The following is a 21,242-nucleotide window of genomic DNA, read 5'->3' as shown; positions in this document are numbered from 1 at the left end:
TGGAACTGTTTCAATTTTTCCTTTTTTTTTAGAACTCCTTTCAAGATGATAATAAATATCAACAATGTGTTCATCCACATTATTGGTAAAGAAGCTGTTCCTTTTTCAGCTGCTAAATTTAAGAGGTGACAGGTGCATCTCATATTCTGCAAATCTGAATTTTCCTTTCTTAAGATGCATGCAACAACAGTCTTCAAGCCTATCATTACTGGTAGCATTATCAGCACCAAGTGCTAAGCAAATTATCCAGAGGAACTGTATTTTCTTTTAAAGTTTTAATAATTAGCTGGGCTATATTAAAGCCTGTCGAATGTCCTTCTAAAGTGGGGACAGAAAGTAAACTTCACTCAATTTCTGAAGACTCTGGATTATAAAAAGAAACAACAATTGGATACAGTTTTGAATCGGTATTATTGCTTCCATCCGTAAAGAGGCAGAACGGAGCTGTTTTAATGCAATCAATAACTGAAGATTTATTTTTCAAACCCATTTCTTTAACAATTGCACCTGTTTTGGTCCTTGCACTTAAATATTTCTAAGCGATTTCCCTATCGGGAAACATTTTTCTAAATAAAGCTGCAGCGTGATACAATGCATTCAGTGGCAGGTTGTGCTCCAGTAAAAAGGCAGAGAACAGACATTCTGCATTAATAACTTTTTGATCCTTTGTTTCCGAAGAAAACTTTAATTTTTTGTTTTTTTCTAGACAAATCATGTTGTCCTTGTGTTTTTGTGTACACACATGATTGAGAACATCCGCCCTTCCACCATGCGAAATCGAAAAATCGCAACGGCAGACAGTACACATCATAAATTTATTACATTTCCTTGAAAAAATAATGGAAAGAAAGTCAACCGTGTATGATTTTTGAAACTTACATGAGCATTTTACCTTTCTCGCACACATAAGATGATAATTTCTAAAACTATTTTCCTCAACTATAAACTATAAACTCAGGACAAGATGAACGAAATAACTTAAGAACATAAAGGGTGTCCCAAAATTAATGCAAGATTTGAATTTAATATAAAAGATAGTTTTGTCTTTAAATATTTATTTTTTAAGTGAATGATAAAGTACATGGGATAGTGTTATTTATGGAATAACACATCAGGCAAATGGCATCCACGGCTATGCTGGCACATACGCACCCTTTCCCGACTTTCGTAGAAATTTTTCATGAACTTTCTGCATAATTGCATTTTAATTTCCTCTTGCAATGCACGTGTGGTTGTGGGATTGTTGACATAGACCTTTGACTTCAAATAACTCCATAAGAAGAAATCTAATAGTGTTAAATCATATGATCTAGGGGGCCAATTCCGATCACCGAAACAAGAGATTACACGATCAGGAAATGTCTCATGCAGTAATTGAATTGTTTCATTGGTTGTATGGCATGTGGCACTGTCTTGTTGAAACCATATATTGGCCACATTAATATCATCCAAATTCTGCAGGAAGAACTATGTTATCAGGTCGTGATATCGAGCACCATTAACAGTTGCTGCTTGACCAGCCTCATTCACAAAAATGTATGGTCCAATCATGCCTCCTGCCCCAAAATCCGCACCAAACAGTGACACGTTGTGGGTGCATTTGTTTTTTGCTAATCACACGTGGGTTCTCCAAACACGGCAATTTTGATGATTAACAAAGCCATCGAGGTGAAAACGTGCTTCATCGCTTAGGAATATTTTGCTCGAAAAACCAGCATCCATTTTTTTATGATTAATTCACGAACGAACTCTCTTCTCTGTTCATGGTCATTAGGCTTCAGTTGTTGTGTTAATTGAATTTTATAAGCATGAAGACACAGATCTTTTGTAAGTATACGCTGTAGAGAGCTTCTTGAAATTTGCAATTCTTGTCCACAACACTGAATTGATGTTCCTGGGTTTTTACCAACACTCTAACGCACTGCTTCATTATTGACATATGAACGGCTTTGTTTTTGGACGACCGGTGTGTTTGTTTAGCATCTCCAACTGATTCAGTCTCCACGAATTTTTTAATTAATCTTCTCACACTTGATGAGGGTAAAACACTATTTTTACCATATTCTGTAAAAAATTTTCCAGCGGCAGCCCTGAAAATTTTCATTATTCTAAAAATATTGTTCAATTATGAAGACACGTTGTTGTATCGTATAGCACTCCATTTTCCCTAAACCCTAAGCTTTCAAACTGTTCTTTTCAGGGTTGCCAACAACTAAATCCAAAAATGGCACCAAATTCAAATCTTGCATTAATTTTGGGACACCCTTTACAAATAACAGCCTTGAACTTGCTTTGTGCTCATTGGCTGATACATGCCAGATGACACACAGTGGAGCTCAATGCTCATTGGCGAACGACATTTCTGGATACGTATGCTCTCACTCACAAAGCAGAAATTTTCACCTGATTCGCAAGGTTTTGTTTTAGATATAATCTAGATAAAATTCAATTGCTTTCAGACATCCAAAATCACTTTTTTGGGGGGGGGGTTCATATAATGAAGTATTAAGCCAAGTTCCATAAAAATCGTGAGAAATTTTAAGAATAAGAAAAAGTTGGGAGAAATTATTGTAAATTGGGTTGGCGGGAGAGTGGTCGAAAATCGGGAGAGTTGGTAACTCTGCATGTATGCATAAAAACATGGATAAGTCATCAAACGTAACAGTACCTACATCAATTCACCAAACTATACATTTCGAAGCTTTTACTCAATATTCCTTTAAGAACTAGTATGCTATGAGTTGTAGATGTCATCACAACTTTAAAATGGCTAGGAGCTGCGTTCCTGGCCCTTCAGTAATTACCATGCAGAAATTTTGGCACAACAATTATATACCCAAATTCTAGAATATAGAAAATGCACTGAATTTGGTACCAGACAAATTTTGATACTGTTAAGTTTCAAAGTAAAAAATGCATCTGCTAACAATATACAGCCAACTGCTACTTTAGTATCAGAATCCTAATTCAGATTTAATCTTCATGGTATGTACGCTGTGGATTAAAACAATTTTTGTTTTTTAAACAGATTATTTATTCTTAACATGTTAAATTAATGAACTTGAAAATCTGCCTACAGCTGACCTGGCATACTTATTCACCAAACTATACATTTTGAAGCTTTTACTCGATATTCCTTTAAGAACTAGTATGCTATGAGTTGTAGATGTCATCACAACTTTAAAATGGCTAGGAGCTGCATTCCCGGCCCTTCAGTAATTACCATGTAGAAATTTTGGCACAGCAAGTTATTATATACCCAAATTCTAGAATATAGAAAATGCACTGAATTTGGTACCAGACAAATTTTGATACTGTTAAGTTTCAAAGTAAAAAATGCATCTGCTAACAATATACAGCCAACTGCTACTTTAGTATCAGAATCCTAATTCAGATTTAATCTTCATGGTATGTACGCTGTGGATTAAAACAATTTTTGTTTTTTAAACAGATTATTTATTCTTAACATGTTCAATCAATGAACTTAAAAATCTGCCTACAGCTGACCTGGCATACTTATTAATGAAAAACATGGATAAGATGACTTGACTTTTAATATTTCATGATGAACAACAGAAGTGTTTTATATATCATTAAGTTAAATCTCAACTCCATTTTATTTAATTCTGCAGTTCCACATGGCACATGCTCAGTCTCTCATTTTTCCAGCAACAGATCAGAAATAGATCTGTTAACAGTATTTAAAAAGGCAGGAAGACTGCTATAAAATTTCCATAATCTTCTTTCAGAACAGAAAAATAAATAACTACAAAAGACATGATATATGACTGTCAAATAGTTTTTTTTTTTTATTAAGTCAAGCTTGTTTACAAAACAAATGAAACTAAATACATGACATTACTGCTGAGAATTTTGTGCATTATTAAATATTTTTAAACTTTTGACAAAAAATGTATTTTGTTTTTACCAATTTGAGAGAGCTCAGAAATACATAATTACTTGGGATTAACTAAATACCAGAACTGCAGCAATTGCATTTATATTAATCAGTAAGAAAGAATATTTTTGGCATTAACTAGATAAAATTAATTACTACCTGAAGCACATGACTAGGATAGACAAGCAAAAAGCAATTTTTATTTAAAGAATAAAAAAGGGGGAGTATTTTTACCATACTTGGTACATAACAAAAATGACAATCAAAATAATGGCAAATGAAAGTGGAAGAAGCTAGTTTTCCTTTTAAAGGAGAATGTGTTTCATATAAATATACCCCACAGGGGTAAATTAGCAGCAACTAGTATTACCTATGTTAAAAATTATGATCTGCACTTACTCTACCACTCAAACCTAATTTAATTTAACAGATTCAAAAACATAAAAAAGGCAGGGTGTTTAAATAATTATGTCAACAGTTTTCCACAAACTTCAGTAAGAAATTCCAAATCTGCATTATATTTCATTAGCCAAATTATTACTTTATGTTTTCATTACAATGCTAGATTTATGATATTACACAAAATGAAAAATCTAACAAAACAAAGCTTGTAAAGCTCAATGGAAAAATTTAAATATTCTAAGATTATTTACGGCATGAAAGTCAAAATGTTAGATTTTTTTTTTTTTTTTAAATTCTTAACTACACCTTTTTCCTGCATTAAATTCCTTTACAGGTAGTATACCTGTAAAGTTAAAATTACTACAATAAAAATTCTATGTGCATATTTTTTAAGAATTTAGGCCATAATTTTAAAACCAGCAATGATCCTAAACTTTTTCATTAAAAGCAAAAGACGGTTTAAAAACCAAATATGTGTAAATAAATTATGGAACTCATGGCTTCTAAACTGCTGATTAATACCACTTAAAAAGTTAAACTAAATTTCTGATGATACTAATTAGCAATATAAATTTAAATACTAATAATAAAAAATAATTTCATACATTTACAGTGTAGTGATAATTTTGTTCTCACTTTTGTATTACCCACCTTTCCTTCCAACCCCAATTTTTCAGAACTTATTTTAACTAATTACTCATGAATTCATTTGTGCAGCACAATACAATAAAGCACTTCTTTTTAGCTAGACGTGAAATTTTATTAAAAATCATTTTTGAAACTCAATTATTTCACAGAAATACTATTAAAATTGTCATAATCCTAGCAGATTAAATGATAATATATTAATAAATAAGCCAACAATGTCTTTTTAAAAAATTTTAGCATCTTCACCATGATAAGAAAATATAAATTATAGCTGGATTATAATTTCAGTGTTGCATTTATTAAACCGAGGAAATGAAATGTGAAAATTTATAAGCCTTTTTCTTTTGTGACAACCTCTTGATATAATTTACACACCCTGCAATACCAATCACACACCACGTTCTACTCAAAGATGAATGTCATGTTTTTAGTTGAAAGCGATATAATAATGCTTGCATTCCGTTAAAATACTCTGGACACACAATATTCATTCAGTTTGTGATATAAGTAAATAAAAATTAGTGCATCTTTCATAATATGCTTGCTGACAGAAATATCACTATTTAAAATACTCAGAGAAATGCCTCCGTTAAAGCTAATGTTGTAAAACTTAATACAAAATTACTTAATTTCGGCTTGCACATTTTCATATAATAATGCAAACAGAAATTGTTTCCATTCTACCAGAGACACAGCTCGTGCATTTAAGAAAATATAACAGAGGATTTTTTACAGGGAGTGCTAAGTGAATCAACTGTGCAGCAAAATTAAGAAATCAGTATTCTTGGAAGCTGCACAGTCAATCGTCAGAAACAAAAAATAGAATCAACAGACATACAGCCATTTTCACATTTTCACAAAGTACAGAGCCTTTGAAAAAAGGCCAACAATTAAGATATCTTCTCTGTGGAGATGACTCATTTTCAAAACTATGATTGATGTTTTATTTACAACCACATACAATCCAGCAAGTAACTAACCCTCGAATGGGGTAACACACACATAGCATTTTACACTTTCAAGCACCAGTTGCTGCAAAAACTCAAAACTGAAGTTGATTATCTACAAAATATGGGCATGATGTTTGCATTCTTTCCTCAAATATGAAGTAACACACATTCTGTCCTAATTTCACAAAAAAGTTCATTTTTTCTCAAATATAACTTAAGTTCTGAATTCAAACGCACGATGAAGTATCAAGAGATGAGAACATGGCATAGATAATGTTTTGAGATAGTCACAACAATGTTCTGGCACATTGTGCAACCAAAAAAAAAACAGTATCTAAAATAACGATCAGTCCTGCATCTCCTCCGGCATTTCGTGAGGATTGATAATTCCTGGTACTGACATCTGTATCTTCCTTTTTTCTTCTTCTGCACTCCGAAGGGCAGCTTCCCTCTCTTCAAGGAATAAATCGCCATCATCTTCTCCAGCAAATTCCTACAGAATTTTAAAAAAAAAAAAAAAAAAAAAAAAAAACCTTACAAAAAGGAATATAACGGTAAATTGTGTTTGCCTAGAAAGACTGAAGAAATGTGACCATAATAGGTTTAATTTGAAATGTTAAGTCTTATGGCAAGAACAATTGTCAGAAGAACTGAAGACACCAGGAGGCACATCAAGAGTTATTTAAAAAAGAAGCAAAAAATAAAAATAAAATTAAAAAAAAAAAAAAAATTCACATTGTTTTCATGAACCAGTTGTTATTGATGCTATCCAATATCTGCTGTTCATTTGGGGGTCAATACTCAACTTGAGGCAAATGAAGAATTGGCTTCTATAACAGGGTTGCCACTCAAACAGGAGAATGAAATTCCCTGACTTTTGCAGGTTTTCCAGGTGTGTTTCAAGAAAATTCCAGTCTATCCGCGTAATGTACTTTGGCTACGCTAAGAGGTAAATTAATTATGGTATTACTTGTATTGTGTAAAAAATTCACTTAATTATTCAATAAATCCCAGAGGACATTTATTCTTAATTATTCTTGGTATACTTTGTTTGATAATTTTGTTTACTTTTCCACTTAAAGAAACTTAATAAAATTTAAAATATATAAATTGGATAACAAATGTATGTTTTATTTAATTATTACTCATGATCATCACCAGTTCAACACGAGGCTAATCCGGTCCTTATAAATCACAACGCAATGCTAAATAGTTAGGTTAGATTTTAGGTAAATTTAATTTGTGTGAGGTATGTTCTTAAAAAGCACCTTAACACTTGAAAACACAAATATAATTATAATAGTTGTTGTTTTCTCCATTGAAGATTGAGATTAGAATCTTCCCAATCTGGAATAAAATAAGGCTATTTTTTCAGACATTCTGCAGCTAAACGAAAGAAATCTATTTTAATAAATTGAGGTATTTTATATTTATTTCGCAGCATACATAAGGAAAAAATATGTGCATTAAATTTCGTGATGGTATGTCATCATACTGCTAGAATTAATTTCAATGCCAGAGAAAATTTCCTGAAATTTGGAAATATTATTTACTAATAATAAATAAATTTAGAGGGAAGAAGCATCATTAAATTATACGAATAACATAAAAATAAAGATAATTACTTAAAAATTGAATTAGAATAATCAACGATATTTTAGCGAATATAGTTATATTACATGGTTAGCCTAGATGACAGATTACTATTTTTTTATTTTACTGCAAAATGGCAAGGTATTTATTAAAAAAAAAAAAGTTTAAAAAGATTTTGCGGTAAAATTCTAGTATACGGTAAGGTTTGGCACGATTTTGAAAATTGTCGCCAAGACCAAAATGACCCGTTTACTGCGCATCATGTCGCCAAATCCCATTGTACCATACATGGAGATTATTCTAACCAAAGAACGTCTATGCAAAGAATCTCTAATTCTTTGGTCTATGTAAAGAAGAAAAGGTTCCATACAATGATGCTATTACGCCGCTAGAATGCGGAGGGAAAATATGCCAAGGGATTTGGCGACGGAACCTGGCGGCCAGAATTTCCCTCTCCGCGATGTGTACCGGAAATTGAGAAATGTGTTAAGAAGAAACGTTCTTTGACAAAAAGAAAGCTATGAAAATCCGTTTTTAAATTATTGCGAAAAATCCAAGAAGAAAGGTTTTATCAAAGGACGTTTCTTCTTAGATTTTTCGCAATAATTTTAAAAACGGATTTTCGTAGTTTTTTTCCCCCCTGAAAACTACTAACCCATGAATTAATTTACTTGCGCCAAAAAATATTTCCTTTTCCTTTAGAGTTTAACCACTTGCGCTAAGTCTAAACTTCACGGTTGCGGTGCCGTGCGCTACAATATAGCAAGCGGTAAAGTGTCTCATTTACGCCGCTCCGCGTCTGCGAATGCAATCCAGAGCTGTAACTCGAGAAATAAACAATCTCGTTGTTAGGTGACGTGTGCACCTTGTTATTTTCATTTTTGCGATAAATGCTTATCGACGTGGTGTTCACGTCGCTCGCAGTTTGAGACAAAAACATCTCGACGTGCGTGGCACGTCTTTTTAGCGTAAGTGGTTAAAGAAATTTTAAAGGATATTCATTTAATGAACTCTTGATAACCATGACCTTCGAACTTCGACACCGGTTTCGAGCTTTGGCAGCAGATATATCACGCATGCACAGCTGTTTCCCTCTATGATGGAACGGAGCCACGTCTGTTGCAGAGAGGTTTTCCTTCTTTACAATACATATTCTTTGATTCTAACCTACACGGTACCGTATACTAAGATTAAACCCATTTTGTTTTATACGAGAACAGGTACTTTCTTTAGTTCATGCACTGCACATGCGATTCGCGAGAATACTGGAAACCAAAAGTTGCGGGAAACTTGCTTTGCCTTTCTAAACGACAATCAAATTGGAGCTTCGAAAATTGGCTCTATGCCAGCTGCCCGATTGACACTCACGTGATACGCAATTCGCCAAAAAAGTTATCTCTTCCGACCTCGGCTCAAAAATCGCTTTGTTTGGCGGGATCATTGTATGAACTTCCCTGACTTTTCCAGATTTTGACAAAAATACTTAAATTCCCTGACTTTTCCCGGTTTTCCAGGTAGCGTGGCAACTCTGCTATGATCTGCACGGGACAAGACATACAATAGGAAGATATTTTCAAGGAAACTGAAAAAATGCTAATGTAGTACAATCTGCAATGGTATTAGTTAAACCGATGGTGGTAAAAGTTTGTGAAAGATGATGGAAGGATAAAGAATAATGTATGAATGTGATATATAGATGTACACTGCTCAAAAAAAAAAAAAAAAAAGGGACAGTGCTATATCTCCCGTTCTACTGGGCCGATTGACAAAATTCAAACTGCGTTTTTCATGTCTCGAAAGCGCGATTTAGGATATATATTAGATTTATATATAGCACTATTCTAACATAGGTATTTTGACACAAAATCGGACTTTTTCTGAAATAACATACCAATTTTTTTCCATATTTCGATCCTACGGCTCAAATTATGCCAGAATACCAAGTTTTGTAAAATTCGTACGAGTAGTTTTTAAAATATTAGCTCCTCAATGTTAATTGAATTCGGCAAATATTTATTAATATCTCTCTTTTTTACTAAACTTTTTTTATTTTTTCTCTCACATTTCGAAATTTAGGTTCATTCCAAATAAAATTTACCCATTTTTTGTGTTTTATTTTTTAAATTTCTATTTTTAAATAATTTTTATAAATTTTTCGAAAAAAATTTTGAATTATAACCTATAAAATTTTTACCATCATCATAAAGTAGGTGTATTTTTAAGCATATCTGCAAAAAATTAGACTTTTTTATTCAAAATTTTCTAAGATTACACGAATTTACATATTTTCGCGTTTTGAAATTTGACATCTTTTTTTTTTTGAGCGATAATAACGCCAAATGTGGTCTAAGGTTTTTTTGTTACACTGAATTGCCACAGCTATTTTTAACCTTAAATTTCAAGTAAAATTTTACGGAGAATTAATTATATGAAATTTTTTCCCACAATAAGACGTAATAAATATTTATTAATACTATATGAAAATCTATTTTTTAAATTATAGATATTATTCAAATTTTTAACAATTTTTTTAAATTTCTCTCTTTCATCCTTTTTTTAAAAAAATAAGAGTACGTTTTTCTAAGAGTAAATTTTTACCTTCGGCGTTTTATCGTCTGCTACTTTACTTCGTTTAAATCGAATTGTCTAAAACTGAGAATTTCGTTTAATGTTTATTTGAATTTAATGAAAATATTTTATGACATTAACTGCATAATTTATTTCTAAACAAACTGTTGCTTTTGAAGTGGCTGAAAGAGCGGCAGATACTATCATCCATATTTTTAAAGCATAGTATATTTTTATAGAAATATAAGATTTTGAATAATCATTTTTATAAAAGTCAAATTATGATATAAACATACAACCCTGTAGAGACTGAATTAATGGAAGTTCAATGGTTATGTAGAAATGATCTGCAGCTACTTAATGGCTGGATAAGTCAGCAGATTCTGTGGACAAGCAAGAATAATTATATAAACGACACCCAACATTCTGTATTTTTGTATTTAATGTCAATTTAATCTGTAAAAATGTATTTTTGTGCGTAGCTTATTTTCATTATATCGTTAAAATTCTAATTTAGAATGTAACTGTCAAGAACTGAATCCTAACCATCAGTAATATAATAAGTAATTATTACGGTTATAATTAAATCCTTCTTATAAAGTAATTGCAAATATTTCAAAAAACTTTCTGTCTGAATGCAAATATTTTTCTATGCAAAATTTTTAATTTATATTAATCAAGATTGCACACGATATTATTTATTTGCACTTCAATTTTTACCGTCAGCTCTAGTTGAAGTTACAAATCAATTATATTTAATTAAGGATTGGATTGGATTATTTAATTATGGCAAAGCACACAAGGGATATCTGCCTAAAGGGAAGGATGCCTTCGTGGAGGACTTTCTAAGGTAAACTGGCTCGTATACACGTTACACATGGGGAAAACCACTAAAACGCCCATGCAGCCAGCCCGTTCGCGGGATTCGAACTTCCGACTGAACTACCAGTGCTCAGCGTCTTTACCGCTCGGCCGCTAGTGGGCTATTTAATTAAGGAATGACCATCTAAATTTAGAAACGGCGCACCGTAACAGCAATTCAATTATTGGCGCCGTATCTTTCATGTTACTCCTGATTGGCAAGCGACATGACTTTTAACGAGTATTCGGGTTTTGCTAGTAACTTCATTTGGAAATCGCGCTTAAACTAGGTTAGTTGGTTATTTGAACATAGAAAGAATGTGGGAGCTATTTGGTTAAGATGCTTTCATAGAGAACCTTTGTAAAGAGAACCTAGAAAACTACGAAAACCAACCATGCAAAACCCTGGGTTAGACTTCGCAACAAACAGTTAGTATTTAACAATCTTCAAATGCTAGGCAACTGGTGAGGCTCCAATTAAATCTCCAATTTAATATTTTATTTGTAAATATTTAAAATATTGTTGTATACTTAGACATAAAAAGCAGAACTACCAAGCCGTAGTGCAAATGAATATTCATTTTCTTTCGCAATAATTGTATTCACTTAATATTCTTGGAATATGAGCTAAAGATGGAACGTTCTCGGAAGATTAAAGAAGTGTTTAAATCCAGTGATATAAGGTTTGTCTTAGAAGCTCAGGATCAAAACGATTTTGCAATTGCCCCATTAGTTGACTTGTAAATGGTTGTGAATTAAGCAGATGACTTTTAATCTTACGTTTTCAGTCAGACAACCTATTCCAAATGTTTTGTATTGCATGATAATGCATCTTTTCATTATTCAATAACCAGTCGGAGAACCACTTGTGTTCCGAAAATAAGTATGTGTACTCAATTGTCCTGCATGTTTTTCAAATTTGTCTTCTTGTGATTTTTTTTCTTTCACAAAAACTAAAGTTGCCTCTCAAAGGAATGTTTTTTGATATTGAAGAGACAAAAGGAGTATGACATCTACTTTTAGAGGCATATGAAAAACAGATCTCTACAAGCCTTCTCTTCCATTACATGTTGTGCAGTCAGACAAAAAGATAATGGCGTAAATTCTATAATCTATTTTTATTACACTCTGATTACTTTACTAACATACAGTGAATATATACTAAATCTTTTACATCAGCTTAAGTAATTCGGAATTTTTGACGGAATTGTTGTTGGAACTAGGACTTAGAAGATAGGTCATATTGAATATTTCGATAATCCAATAAATTGAAGGTCGAAGTTTCAATATTTTATTTTCGGAGGGAGGGGAATTTTTTTCAGTTTTGTTCCATTATCCTAAGTATATTTGCTTCGATTCTTTATTTTTTCTATAAAAGCGGAAATCTTACGCATGGTATACATATAACGCATAGCTACAATTACAATTTAATAATATACAGGGTGTTTATAATTAAAGTTCCACATTGAAACGGTCATAAAACAAAAACTACTGGATCAAATGTTATCAAACCTGGTAATCGTGTAAAAGAGATCATAGGAATTTATTTTCCGCGAAAAAAGGGAAGTTCCAAAACTCACCACTAGGGGGAAAATGGCGCTATATGCAATATTTTTAAACGAAATATGGGTCGGAATCTAACTTAACCTTTTGTTACACGGGTTTAATATGTTGCATACCCTTAAGAAATTTTGAAGTAAGAAAATTACCATTTAAAGGCGTTAAATTCGATAAACGTCGAGTGCGCCATCCGTGTAAGTGAGAAATTCGTCCGTGAAAACCACGAATTAGCGATTAGAAAATGTGAGATCGCAAATCACTCGCACAAGTGCGTACAATCTGGAAATCGTTTTCTTACAGATTGCTAATTTGTAATTTTTGAAGCCTGAATTCGGCCCTAAAACATGAAGATACTGATTCAAAACGCTTTTAAACGATTTGGGCCAAAAAAAATCCCTCATGTTATCTATCTAGTTCCATCGCATTCTCCTGCATTCGATTGCATAGCAGTCATTCCACACCACGGTGATTGCAGCTCATTTAGAGTCAATGTTAAAATGTTTCGTGATACATGAACTGCAGTAACGTGGCATTTTAGATCTACGATTTTTATGCACGGCTGGGCCCCACCTCACTTGTGTCGCACAGTTACTTAGGTAACATTTCACAAATGAACGTCTTATACGCCAACACTTCCCCTCTTCCCACCAGACCTCAACCTCTGTGACTTTTAGCTATGAGGTTTTCTCAAAAGCACTGTTTATGGTGATAATCTAAACAATTTGGCAGAAATGAAAAATGCTAAACACTGACATGTCCGTAACATTCCTCCCGATATGCTAAGAGCTGCTGTTGAGAATGCAGTAACAGGATTTAACTTGCTTTCGGAAAATGCTAGACGCTACATTGAACATGCTTTGTAACACGTTTCGGAAAATATTAAACACATTTTAAACAGATGTTTTCGTGTCTTATTTCATTTAAGAATCTTGTATACAGCGTCATTTTCCCCCTGGTGATGAGTTTCTTTAACTATTTTTTTCCTCGCTGAAAATAAATTCTCATAACCTCATTTATACGATTCCCAAGTTTGATAATATTTGGTACGGTAGTTTTCCTTTTATGACCATTTCAAATTGGAACTTTAATTATAACCACCATGTAAATTAAACTTTAAAAATTTTACAGTTTGGTTCAAGTCCCAGCTTTAAAAATATACATATAAATATAATCTTTTATATTAATCCTCTTAGAAAGAATGTTTTAAGAAGCTAATTTTTCTCTCACGTTATAGATTGTATAAAAAACATGATCTTTAATATGATTTAGATTGTTTCAGCCGATATAAGAATCGGGTTACTCGGTGGTACAGAATTAACCCTGCTGGACTGTTTTATTTCTTTGTCATTTATTTAGCAAAAATCTTTTAATTAAAATATTTATCCTTTGGACTTCGCTTTTTTTTATTTATAGTTAAAATGACTAGAAAATGAAAAGCTGTCTTCAACTGAAACACAATTCATGTAATTGATATTTTAAAAAATTGACAAGAAAGCAAAATATATGGAAGTCTAGCAATCGAAAAATCTTAATTTTCTTGTGTGTGCACTGAAAATAACTGTAGAAGGAAAGAAGAAATTTAGGGAGAAAAGTAAGCAAAAATTTGCAGGGAAAATTTGGCTCTTAGACATACCAAGATGTTTCAAAAAGTTGGACGCTTTTGAAGATACTTTCAGGATACTTCAATGAATTTAGGTGTTCAAAGAAAAAACACTTGGATGTGTACACCAGCAAATACCATTAATTGAGCTTGTGGTTAACAGAAAAGACAATATGGTTTAGACTATATGGTTGTATAAATTTAAATTACGTTATAGAACATCATATGGTATCATAAATGGAGAATCCCATGATTTTCTCATTCGAATTATTTGAAGATTCAGGAGTTTATCCAGTGATGTATGTGGATGTCACCTAAAGATGTTTTTTTTTTTCCTCCTGATGAAACAGCGGCCAAGCGAGAAAGTCACTGAACGCTGGTAGTTCTGTCCGAGGTCCGAATCCCGCGAACGGGCTGGCTGCTTGTGCATTTTCGTGGTTTTTCCCATGTGCAACATGTATGCCAGCCAGTTCCCCTTAGAAAGTCCTCCACGAAGGCATTCCTCCCCTTAGGCAGATAGCCCTAGTGTGCTTTGTCATAATTAAATAAACCAAAACCTCTTGATGAAACCAGTCTTTCCTTTCATCTCATACCTTCAAAATGTTTAGCCTCTAAAAACATAAAAGCTCTGACCAAATATTGATGAAATGGATTGAATTGAATTAAGTTACGTCAAAGCAGAGCTATCTGCCTAAAAGGAAGGATGCCTTTGTGAAGAACTTTCTAAGGGAAATCAGCTGGCATACACGGTACACATGAGAAAATCCATGAAAACGCCCATGCAACCAGCCTGTTTACCGGGATTCGAACCCCGGAGTGAACTATCAGTGTTCAGCGACTTTACCGCTCGGCCGTTTGTGGGCCTTTATGAAATGGAAGGCGATAACTTTATTTAAAATGATTGTCAGAAATATCAAGATATTTCGAAAATTGGATATTTTTTAATATACTTGCGGAATGCCTAAAGAAAAAGAGCAAGAATAAAGTAGAATGAAGAAAAAGAGAAGAAAAAATACATTTTACGGTAAAATTTAGTATTTGAATTTTTTTTTTTTAATTTAAAACTTTTTAATCTTATGATATTTGATTTTTACAATTTCAAAAATAAAATATTTGACTAAAATATGAATAACATTTAAGAAGCCAAATGTAGGATAAAATTGTGTAAAGCAATGGGCACAATGATAAAACTGTTTAAAGCAGTGTATGCAAGTCATCCTAAGTTAATATATCGGTTATACATCTCTCTTATTTATATATATTTTTTCTGAACGGAACATTGAAAGGCATGTTAACTGTGCTTTACTGTATTTTCTCTTTTAATATATGCAGTTTTCAAACGCATCGTAGTCCGGGTTACAAAGTATTCCTCCAAAAGAAACGCAATTCAAATAAATAAAATCAAATTCTGGAAAATTTATATTAATAAATATATTTAAAATGCTCAATTCAAAGGAAAAAATAGAAAATTTTAAAACAATTATCTGAAGAGACAATGCAACACAAACAATTAAAATAAAAGTTAAGAATTTAAAAATTACCTAAAATAATTTAACTATGAAAAAGAATTTAAACTATGACAAAAAATATATATAAAGAAAACTATTTGAAAAAAAATAAATGCTGCACCTTTATTTACGCAGTTCGAATAGGTAAGTAGAAATTTTTAAAATAGTTATTCGGGAGAGAAAAAAAAAAAAAAAAAAAAAAAAAAAAAAAAAAAAAACACACCATGCAACTTAAACAATTAAAATGAAATTCGAAAAAGAAAAAATTACTTAAAATGATAAGTTATAATTAAAAATATAATATAAAGAATATTATTTGGAAAAAAGGAACGATGGTGACTTTTTTTTCCGCTCACAGGAAAGGAAACTAGGTTGCCATATATTAAGAAGTTCGCCAAGTGGACTATTCTTGGCGCAAACTGACAAAAAAGTGCCAACATAAATTTGTGAATTTCTCCGTAAATTTCGCTCCAAATTTTACAAAATTTCATACTTAAGCGTAATTTGAGTCGTAGAATCGAAATATGTAAAAAAATTGGTATGTTATTTCAGAAAAAGTCCGATTTTGTGTTAAAATACCTACGTTAGAATAGTGCTATATATAAAACTAATATATATTTTAAGTCACGCTTTCGAGACATGAAGAACGCAATTTGAATTTTGTCAATCGGCCCAGTAGATCGGGAGATATAGGACTGTCCCATTTTTTTTTTGAGCAGTGTACATATGTATGTGAAGAATGATGGAAGGTTGCACAAATTTTTAAGAAGTTTTATTTGTGAAGAAGCTAAATGTTCAAATCCTCTAGTAATAAAAAACTGCCTACCACCCCTTTTATCAATTAATGAATGGCTACAGAAATTAGCCTTTCTTAGAGATATCATGAGATACCTTAACAACTTTAATTTAAAATTACAGGGAAAAACAAAGATATATGTGAAATGCATTCTACCATATAATGTTACACCAGCGAAATTTAGTATGGTTTGAAACATGTCCACTTCCCTCAGACATTTTCCTTCCTACCTCTCGTGCTTCCTGCACCAGGACTCAAATGTGTTTGCGTAACTTCATAAGTCAAATACAAAAGGTCGTAGAATTTCAAGATGGAAAATTTGGATACAAAATAACAGCAAAGAAAAGCTTTACATTACTCACTGACAAATGTACTGTACATACTGGACATATTGGACAAAATTTTTAAACCTAAAAATTTAATTCAAATGTAACTTTGGTTTTACTACTGACGGGAAAAGGGGTAAGGCATAGCTTCTATAAAGTATTGCCAAAGAAAAAGGTAGCAAATAAAATTTATAAAGGTAACAAATAAATTTATAAATTAGATAAAGGACTAAGGCCTTGTGATATAAATATGCTAACATTTGTCCATTAATGGAAGCTATTTGCGACACAGACTGACATTCCATGGACATCAAGAACACTGAAGAAAACGTATGAATTTTTGCAGTTGTTATTTTAGAGGTAAATAGGAAATCAATTTTAAAATTTTTAGAAAAAAATTGCTCTAGAAATAATTTTTGTGAATATTTTAGATGCAAGAATAAAATGTATGATCTGGATTATTAGACTACTTACAAATGATCTTGATGCAAGGTTAATTTATTATACTTTTAAGAATTTTTATTTAAAACTTAAAAAAAAAATTCTTTAAAGTCCTTTCTGGAGGGGGAAATTAATTTCATTCGAATTTGTAATTTTCCCTTCAAACAAGAAGCTATAATTATCAATAATGTGTGGATACAATCTTGTGAAAGCATCATTCACACATTTATATGAAAATTAAATATTAAAAGTTTTCATAATAAGCTCTACAAATAAATCTTTATAACAGATTAATTCAGATAAAAAAAAAAAAAAAAAAAAAAAAAAAAAAAAAAATCATTTCGACAGAAATACAAATAGTGCAATTTAAATTTCACAATGAACAAGTTACTTTAAAGTTCAAGGTTACTTTACTAACATTTTTTTAAAATTTGTCATCAAAATTATTTTCATAGTATTTCTTTTTCACTTCCAATTTTGTTATAAGCAAATTTTCTAAAACTAATCTTAAAGACTGTTGAAACACAAGTGAACTATAACAGCAAACTTGTGACAAAGTTTTAAGCTGTGTTCAGAATAATTTTTAAAAAATTTTCACATAAAGAAAAAGGCAACTGTATTATACTTTGTATAAAGTCTTGAAATATGAGAAATCAAGAGTTTTCGGGAGGATTTTAAGTTGCATGATGTCACTTCAAAAGAACTATAATTTAGACTTAACTTTGCTTTAAAATGCATTATTCACGTTATTTCACTTCTCATAATACAACTCTGATGTATAATGCATCAATACTTAATTAGATTTCTAAACTTTTATGTTCTTGGTTCATTTTGTAATTTTCTTACACTTTTAAACTGAGGAAAACCTGAGTCGGAAAGAAAGCTTTAATTTTTATCAAATACTTTTAAACAAGATGAATATTAAACAAAATTAAATGTAAATATTAATTCATTAAACATCAGTCGAATCTTCATATGAAATTGCAAAAAGGCGATACAATAGATTCGAACGATTCAGATAAAAAAAATTTAATAAGAAAATTAATGCTGAAAACCACTAGGGGTGAGGGAATGAGATTTTCACAATTTGAGTTTCATTAGTTCAATAAATTTCATTTTTTATCACTAGAAAACATTCTCATAAAAGTGCAGGCTAAAAAGCAAAAACTGGAAGATTTGATTATTTGGAAAATGGGAAATATTACAGAAAACCAAGAATCTCCCGATTTTTTCAATACAAGAGGAGGAAAAATTACAGAGAAAAAGTTTAAAGTAACATAGCTCTGAAGCCTCTAAATATAGGAGAATAATGCAAACTTATTTACAACTAAATCTAGAGGCATATCAGAATGACCTTGTTACCACTTTAATTTGATATTCGCTAAATAAAAACTGCATAGAGAAATATGTATAGTTAAAACTGTTATAGCTTTTTGAATTGTTCAATTCCAAGATCCCATTTATTTATTTCTTCAATACGAAATTTGATTATACTATACTACACATAATGAAATGAAAGAATCTCACGTTGCTCTAGAAGAATACTAAGGCATTTTAAAAAAAGTAATAAAATGGTATGTTATCAAGAAGTTGACAGAATAAAAACTAGGTTGCAATATTTACATCTAAATTTACACATACACAAAATAATTCACTTACACGAATCTGCACTAAGAAGTCTCTTAAATGCTCTTTAAATGCAGGAATATCTTGATCCAAATTAAAGAACCCTTGAACTGTAATTTTTATCTGAGCGCTGAAATTAAAGCATAAAATTGCACATTAATAGATTTATTTTATAAAAGATTTATATTTATTAAACACTGACTAAAAATATTTTTTGGATTTTTAGAAATTCTGAATCATTTTACAATTAAAATACTCTTAATATTCTAAAGCACATTTCCAGTTACAATTTAATACCCATTTTAAAAAAGCATATCAAATTTATAATTAAAAACTAAAGAATTGGAAAGTAAAATATTTTTCAGTGTGTATTTTGATGAAACAATCATCATCATTATTGCATAACAGGTTGCACATTTTTGGAATAACATCTTATTACTAGGTATTAAAATTTAATACCTAGTAAAAAAATGGTGTGTTAAAAAAAAGAAACTAAACATTTTTAAAATTCCCCTTATTTATTTTATTTCATATAATATTAATTTTATTGCTATATTTCCACAATTTTTTTTTTTAACTTTAACTTTTTTTTTTAATGAATACAGCACTTAATAGATATCTGCAAGTCCGTTTTGGTCTTCAATGTCAGCATGAGAGTTTAATAGCTTCAATAGAGCCCCATTTTACCACTTTGGGGAACAAACCATAATAAGACCTAGAAAATCTGGCAAAACAATACTGGGCGCCACCATTCATTTTCCCCTAAGAAATTTCCATCCTGCAATGTTCTGCAATGAGTATCCAGCTTCTGATTTTTAATATTTTCCCCTAATTCTCACAATACATTAAACAATTCTTTGTAAAATCTAAATAACAATAATCTTCTGTAAACAAATTTGTAACAAATGATACCTCTAGCAATATAAAATAACATATTATTCACACAACTAATTACATGTAAACTTCTTAAAAAGTAATTATTTCGAAAACTTAAATGAAGTACCTCCCCCGCTGCTGTACAATTTTCTAACTTAATATTACAACAAGTCTCATCTGCCAGAACAGACTAACAATCTAGACTCACTTCTGTTTAATGCTGAACATAGTGAAATAATGCTAAATTAAAATAGTAAACTACGGCTCACAATATATATGCAGTGGATGATTCATATAGTGAAACTTTCTTTCTCGGTGCCATATGAACTGAGCCAAAGTTACATCATTGTGAGGCACTATAAGGTAATTATTCAGATAATCTTGTCCTAGAAAGCTAATGTATTGTATTACTCCATTGTTCATCACTGAATTCTTGATATTTTTTAATTTGTTATCTTTGCCGGAGAAAATTTGCCTTGGTAGCATTTCTTAGGAAAGGGGGGGGGGAAGAGTTATACTTTAACCATATTATATGCATCCTGCCAAAACACTAGAATCATCCAAAAAGAATATTAATTACAAATAAAAAGATCACTGGGTAAGGAGGTCGCATGAGAGTTCGCTCTTTTCAGAAAATAGGGAATTTACTCCCGAAAGGTGGAAGTCCATATAATGGGATGATCCTGTTATCAGTTCTCTTTCATGCCTTTATTTCATTATAGTCCCATAAATAAACGTGAAGATTCTTATTAATAAACAATGCCAAAAGCAAAAAATGTTGAAATTTTTTTCGTAACAATATAGGGATTTTAAGTGAACAAAGCATACTCATTGTTTACTTTAAGAAAAGATCTAAAAAACTAATGGAATACCCCCAAAAAATATTCTTTCCGTATAAACTGTTATCATTAATGTTGCTTCTTTCTTTAATATAACTTTACTTTCTCTAGTCATGTCTGATCATATGTACTACAATTCTTAAGCTGAAGAACAACTGTACAGTTATTAATAAAATGCTTAAAATTTATGCAAACTTCATATTATTAGATACACAAGAATATACAGGGTGTCTGTAATTAAACTTGAAATTTGCTAGCAGTTACATGCGAAGAGTGTAATGCAATTTGTAGGATTTGATGTGGTTTTGTAGCAGCCCAAATATAGCAATTGTGCATGTTTACTACACCTTCCATTTGAAAAAGGGTCTCACCGGTCCACAAAATGTTCCATGGCCATTTATCCTGGAGCTCAACTTGCGCAAGAAACCGCAAGGCAAAAGTTTGTTGACTATCTAGATCAGCTGGTAAGAGCTGCTGCACTAGCGACAGTTTATAGGGATAATAGCGTTATGATCTTAAATCTTATGAACCATGGAACAAGATTGGTCAATAGATGCTGTAATACGCCAAATACTAGTACTGGCAATCGTTTGTGATCTGTCTTCCTCCACTTGCGTTGCTACATCATCCACTACCTGTGCTGCAACACACTTTCATCCCCTTCCTGGCTGAATCCCCTATGTCCCCATTGCTTGAGATTTCCTAATTATGTTCTTCTAAGGGTGAATACAAGCAGATTTGTCCATGACT

The 21,242-nt window shown here is 31.5% G+C and overlaps 1 protein-coding gene across 2 annotated transcripts in view; it reads right to left on the bottom strand.

Moving 5' to 3' along the window:
• Nucleotides 1-3,783: 3,783 nt before the first annotated feature.
• The window catches only part of emb (exportin-1 emb), a 113,236-nt gene continuing 95,777 nt past the window's right edge, over nt 3,784-21,242 (bottom strand). For both annotated transcript variants that reach the window (XM_085815108.1, XM_085815107.1), the window contains exons 29-30: nt 18,811-18,907; nt 3,784-6,391 (exon numbers count right to left, since the gene is read on the bottom strand). In XM_085815108.1, coding sequence (XP_085671234.1) covers nt 6,245-6,391; nt 18,811-18,907 — 244 coding nt within the window. In that variant the 3' untranslated portion in view covers nt 3,784-6,244. The remainder of the gene's footprint in view (nt 6,392-18,810; nt 18,908-21,242) is intronic.

The sequence above is a fragment of the Stegodyphus dumicola genome, chromosome 4 (assembly GCF_044657685.1).
Source record: "Stegodyphus dumicola isolate Sdum_Otavi_A_Nest chromosome 4, ASM4465768v1".
NCBI lineage: Eukaryota > Metazoa > Arthropoda > Arachnida > Araneae > Eresidae > Stegodyphus > Stegodyphus dumicola.
Note: the sequence above shows the minus strand (reverse complement) of the source record. Positions and strands in the feature narration are given on the sequence as shown.